Source organism: Condylura cristata, unplaced genomic scaffold, assembly GCF_000260355.1.
Source record: "Condylura cristata isolate star-nosed mole 26May11 unplaced genomic scaffold, ConCri1.0 scaffold00008, whole genome shotgun sequence".
Lineage (NCBI taxonomy): Eukaryota > Metazoa > Chordata > Mammalia > Eulipotyphla > Talpidae > Condylura > Condylura cristata.
In genome coordinates, this window is record NW_004567109.1 from 62,578,210 (window position 1) to 62,584,551 (window position 6,342).

The window sequence follows — 6,342 nt, forward strand, 5'->3', positions numbered from 1 at the left end:
GATTTGGTGATGGGAAACCCGTGGGGATTACAATTGAGATGAAAAAAAATGTGCAAAATGATGTAAAAATAAACTTTTTAATAAAAAAAAAATGTACTACTTAATCTTTCATAAAAAACCTGGCAAGGGCCCTCCCTGGTGGCGCAATGGGTCAAAGAGCAGCACTCTGAGGCTCTCCACAGTCACTGCAGCACCAGTTGGATCCCTGACCAGGGAATGAACCACATGGTGTGGCAGCTCCCCTCAACAATGCATTTCAGTAGATCTCCCTGCTCTGCTCCCCACTCTGTCTCTGGTAAGTCCTCTCACCCCCCTGTACCTCTGGCCTGTACCCCAGGTTCTTGTTTGCATAAGTAAAAGAAATCTAAAAAAAAAAGCCTGCCAATCCCTGATCTAGACATCTGTCACTTAACAAAAGAACAGCAACTCTATTTCAAAGGACAATAAACATGGAAAATACATTTGTCTCAATGCAGTAAATTCTTTGTTACCTGACATTGTACATACTATGTATCTAAACTGGTAATGCCTTGCTTCACAAATACAATGAATGGCCAATGTTGGACAAATGAAATACCTACAAAATTCTGAGCTATGTTCTAAATCAAAGGGTTTAAAAACATTTCATTCCTAACTATATTTAATACTCATTTTGAGTGCAGACCTCTGTCAGAAATAGGAGAAGAAAGGAAACAAGTAAAGTGATCTACTCAAATTGTGTTTCACCCATTCAGAAAAATTTTTGACAATTTATCAATAGGTACATAACTTCTAAATTATACCTTTAAAAACAGCTTCGGGAGTCTGGTTCTATGGAGAAGTTGTTATACTTTCTTAGCAAAAGGAACAATAATATTATAGAAACCTTTGCAACCTCATTTGGAAAGTGGCTTATGTCAACCAAGAGTTGAATTTAATCAACAGACTAATGACAGCAAGTCATGATCATAAAAGTTATCTAACCTCAGTCATGAAGGATTTGCTTTTTCATCTCTCACTAACTAGGGGTTTCAAGATTGTATTTGCTTATTTCTCCTGTGATATCCCAGGGTGACCACATGCCAGGATCCTAAAAAACAGACTGAGTAACTTCCCAGCAGGCTGGCATAAGTCAGCAGTCCCAGAGAGAGAGGATAAAGCTTTCTTTTCACAAGTGTAGCTCAGCATTCCTGAGAGCTTCTGCCAGAATCAGAACACTTTATAGTGGGCTCTCTTAGTGGGCATCATTAGGCAGTATGATATTTCAAATTAATTGAGAAACCACTCAATAAAAACCAACAGAGTTAAATGTTATAAAAAAAAAAAAAGTAAAGAATGACCTTTATGATATGCTTCCAAATGTTTAAAAATATTTACAGGACTTTCCTAGACTAATATAAAAAGCTCAATTTGAGTATCTGTGGGAAAAACTTGAATAAAGCAAATAAAAACCTATAACTCTCTTGGACCATAACAGGTTATATAAGACCTATGGGAAACTAGATATGACTTATGGCAATTTTTATAGAACAATTGCTGCCTGAAGAAGTTATTAGTAGGAAATCCCTCAACTCCATATGAATGAAGTTACTGATAGAAACAAAGGACTCCATTTTTTTTTAAGAAAAGCCAAAAAAGGCCCTCCCTGGTGGCACAGCGAGTTAAAGCACTGCACTAAGAAGCTGAAACCACATCCGCATGAGTTTGATTCCCGCCTGCCCCGGAGGTGACCACATGGCGCGGCAGACCTCTCCTGACCAGCCCGCTGGCCCCCTCAGCAGTGTACTTCGTTGATTTGCCTGTTCTGCACCCCACTCTGTCTCTGGTGAAGTCTTTCGCCACCCCTGAGTCTCTGACCTGTACCCCAGTTCTGTATGCACAAATAAATATTAAAAAAAAAAAAGCCAAAAAAGAAAAATAAGCTAAAACGAATTCTTTAGAAAGTAATTCATATCACAAAATGATTTTTTAAATTATTATTTTTAAATGATTCAACTCAAATTCCCTTAGTATCTCAGTTCACTTAAAACTATTTCATATATCAAAATCTACCCCTATACAACTTTGAATAAACATATCAAAATCTACCCCTATACAACTTTGAATAAACATCTCTTACATTAAAGTAAGTTATACATGTATTTTCATCTCTAAATTAACAAAAAAGCAAAGTACAGACTTACTTGTCTAAGATGGAGAATGACAATATAAAATTTACTAGTAAAACATTCTCAGAAAAATATGCTTAATGTGAGGCAGATCTGAGGACAGTCTAACTTAGAGAACCCATATTTCAAAAATATTTAAAATCCTCTTGACTCTGAATGTACAGTTAAATAAGTTCTACCCCTGATGGTTTGCTGCCACCTCTGATGAGGTTGGTAGCAAGTAGAAAAAACACATACTAAGTTCAAAACTAAAATAACATATCTTTAAGAGAAAAAAAGAATAAGAACCTGAACCAACATTCATTAAAATAAAGTGTTCGAGTGTGTGTTTGCACACATGCGTGCACATACATGCATTTATGTGAACAAAGGATCAGAAATTCAGTAAAATCAAAGTGGGGTGCTTACCAGGACACACAGTAATTTCCTCTGCAGAACTCTCTGGCATAAGGACTGAGCTTCTTTTACTAGTCAAAGCAGCAATGCTGAAAAATGACCAAACCCCAAGTGAATTCCAAGTAAAACAAATCGTAACATAGGACCAATAGCAATGGTGAGTCATTCACAAAGCCACAGGTAATGTGATACCTGCTGTCCATACCACAAAAGCACAAGAGGGACTCAAGGAATCAGTAGAGAAAACTCCAGGCGACAAACAGAGAAAACAAACATGCTTATAATTTTGGGTCCAATGAACTCACTGAAAAGAACTTCATCTTGTTATTTTCACAAAGGTAGACTGAAGGATAAGGACTTTCTATGAAAACCAAAGAAGACAATAGCTGCACTCCAACATAAAGATGTCGAAAGATATTTTATAGTCCACCTCAGCCTTCTGAAGACTAGCAATTTGTAAATTCAGAAGAGAAGATACTGAGATTCTCCTGACAACACCAATTTCCCCTCACCTTGCAGTTAAATGTCCTCTTTATCTCAAGATGTGGCTTCCCAAACAACAGAAATAAGATACAATTCCAAATTGCCCTACAGCAAAAGTCTGTATAGTTAATTATACTCTTTTGAGAAAAACATAATTATGAATTTCTCCCTCCATCCTACCTTCTGGTTTTCCCTGCCTGTTCATGGAGTGCAATCTCTTCCTGTACAGGAATATAAGCTTAAGAGATGTGAGCATCCAACCTAGCCCCTCATGCTTCATAGAGCTTCACAATTAGTTTGATCAAATATGCAAGTGGACGCTTAAAAACACAAATCTGCACATCAACCAAGAACCACAGAAAAGAGAATAACCACACCAGTGAGTCATGATGAGTAACTAAATCCTGATAGGAAACCACAAGTGATTTCTCTTTCTAAATAAAACAAGTCATAACATTTGTTATAAACCCAATTCAGATACATTTCATTCCACATGTAACATTAGGGTTCTATTCAAAGAGTCCATCACAAAACAATTTGCTGACATTTATAAAATGGGCTAATCTATTTGAAGTCAAACCACATTGCCTGTGATTCCTACTCTCTCCTGATGACAATGCGTATAATCATTCATTAAAACCTGCATCTGCTCTGCACCAGGCTCACCACAACAAAGCAGAGGGGCCTGCAGGAAGCAGAAGGCCTACTCCACTTAAAAACACTTCCAATACCATCTCAACAGCAGGAGAATCAAACCAAAACCATATTCCTCAACTCAAGTAAAATACCTAGTACTATCAACCAAAAGCCTAAGAACACTAAATTTCAACAAATAGCAATTGTACCTTAACTTCCATGTGGGAGATGAAGGTCACTCAACACTGAATTAAGCTCCTGAGTAATCCCCAAAGGTCAACAGTGAGATAAGAGGTAAAATAGCTGGAAACCTGATTCAATTAACAGTGAAGCTTATAACCAATCAACCACGATATATTAAAGTGACAAGCCTTAAGATAACCCCATCAATCAATCAGGAAGAATAAATGAGGAGGTAATGTAAAAACAACCATTAAAGGGAGAGATTAAATTAAATCAGATTAAAAGTAGCATAGGATAGGGAATGAGGGTGATGCAGGCTCCGTGTGGCCTGAATAACATAAAGGCTTCAAAGAAGATAGAAGTTTTAACAGGAGACTGAGAAATTGTTTATGGTTTGGATATGCAGATAAATAAGCATAAGCAGAGAAAACAAATGTAGAAAGAGGGCAGAAGAAACAAAGGTACAAGAACCTTCAAGTATAGTTTGTTGAGATGGCAGGATGTCCCCACTTCAGGAACTGTGAAAACAATTTGTGCCAAGATGGCACAAAACATCTGATCTCTTCCACTCTAAATTCTAGGATCCTATGAGCTGAGTATTTAAATAAAGGGAAATAATGATTTCTCCTAGCTTGTGCTAGAAAGATAAAAGATCACTGTGCAGTTTCACTCACATGGCTCATCTCTTATTCTAGAACCATCTGAGAATTCAGATCCATAACAACATATATAATCTTACCTTTGTGAGGCAGGTACAGAGTTTCCTTCCTCAGAAGTTTCTTCAACAAATAATCCTTGAGAAGACTGCAAAGAAATATGCAACATTCTAAATATGTAAGTACAGACCAACAGATTTCTCTTCCTTTAAAAAAAATTCAATTGTTCAACATTATCACTTAGCAATTAGGAATAAGAATAAAACAAAACATTTTACCTAAGTCAGCAAGTTTCAGTAAAAAGAGCATTAACAGGCTCTCCCTGGTGGCGCAGCGGGTTAAAGCACAGCACTGAGAATCTAAAGCCGCTTCCACATGAGTTCAATTCCCGCCTGCCCCGGAGGTGACCACATGGTGTGGCAGACCTCTCCTGACCGGCCCGCTGCTCCCCTCAGCAGTGTACTTCGTCGATCTGCCTGTTCTGCTCCCCACTTTGTCTCTGGTGAAGCCTCTCACCGCCCCTGAGCCTCTGGCCTGTACCCCAGTTCTGTATACACAAATAAATAAATCTTTAAAAAAAAAAGAGCATTAACAGTCTGTGGAGTCAGAGGACTGGGATTTAAATCATGGGTGAGTCACCTACTAATTTTGTAATCTTGGATAAGTCACATTACAATCTGTTTTCTCATCTTAAAATGGTTATTAATGCTTTCCTCACAGAAATTACTCTGAGAATTAAATAATATATGCGATGAACTCTGTAAAATACAAGACATATTAGTTGGTAAGTCAAATAAATTATAATTTCAGAGAAACAGTTATAAAGCTTTTGTTGTGGAAGGAGGAACTATGGAGAAAAGACCAGTTTTCAATGAAAATATTAAGTTGGGGGCAACATTGCAATACAACTAAACCATAACACAGGACATTTCAAAGGGAAGGCTATGACTGCTTTTGCTACAGATTTTCCGCTATTTGGTTTTTATATCTGGCTACAGAAATATCTTTTAACAAATGTTTACAAATATGGCCTGGGTAAAGAAAAAGTTATAGTTTTTTTGATTAATGGTAGGATTGGTACAAGCACCAGCTTAATAATGTAGGTGGAAAACATAATAGCAACTGTGGGAGCTTTTGAGGAAACTCCTGAATTTCAAGGCTTTTCCAATAGATATAAAGCTCCTGAACAAGGTTTTCAGGTTTACCTAATTAGTTAGGCACCTATCACTCAGGAAAATGATAAAATATACTAAAAAAAATAAGAAAAGCTGAGGTGAGCTTTCAGTCAAAAGGAAGATAAAGCTATAAAATGATCAGGTATACATAATCATTATGAAAAATGAGGGTTAGGCAAAACTGTCAAAAGGACTAAAATGCATCAGCAGTAAATATTTCACCTGACTATTTGAAACCAGTAATAACAAAAGTATCATTCCTTCAATCTCAACAAAAAAAGTAAATAGTGACATCTAGTGTCCATAAAGTAGAGTTTCACCTTTCCATAATGACTAGTCGATAAATAAGCCTTGGGACTTAACAGCAATCAGGGCACTAACGTGATAAAATATACCTTATGCTAAAATGTATTCCACTTTTCCTAGTGTTATTTTTTTAATTATTACACACCTATTATGTGCCAGGCATGTGCTAGTTACTTAAATGCATTATTTACCTTTAATACTCACAAGAACCTTTTGAAGTATAAATATTATTTTAGAAATGAGATACATTAAATTTGACAGACTAAATATTTTGCTCAAAATTACAGCTGGTTAAAAGTGGAGTCTGAGGCCCTCCCTGATGGCGCAGCGGGTTAAAGCACAGCACTGAGAATCTGAAGC

At 36.8% G+C, this 6,342-nt stretch overlaps 1 protein-coding gene across 2 annotated transcripts in view; it reads right to left on the minus strand.

Moving 5' to 3' along the window:
* The window catches only part of UIMC1 (ubiquitin interaction motif containing 1), a 117,283-nt gene that overhangs the window by 64,753 nt on the left and 46,188 nt on the right, over positions 1-6,342 (minus strand). For both annotated transcript variants that reach the window (XM_004679254.2, XM_012722750.1), the window contains exons 7-8: positions 4,585-4,649; positions 2,556-2,632 (exon numbers count right to left, since the gene is read on the minus strand). In XM_004679254.2, coding sequence (XP_004679311.1) covers positions 2,556-2,632; positions 4,585-4,649 — 142 coding nt within the window. The remainder of the gene's footprint in view (positions 1-2,555; positions 2,633-4,584; positions 4,650-6,342) is intronic.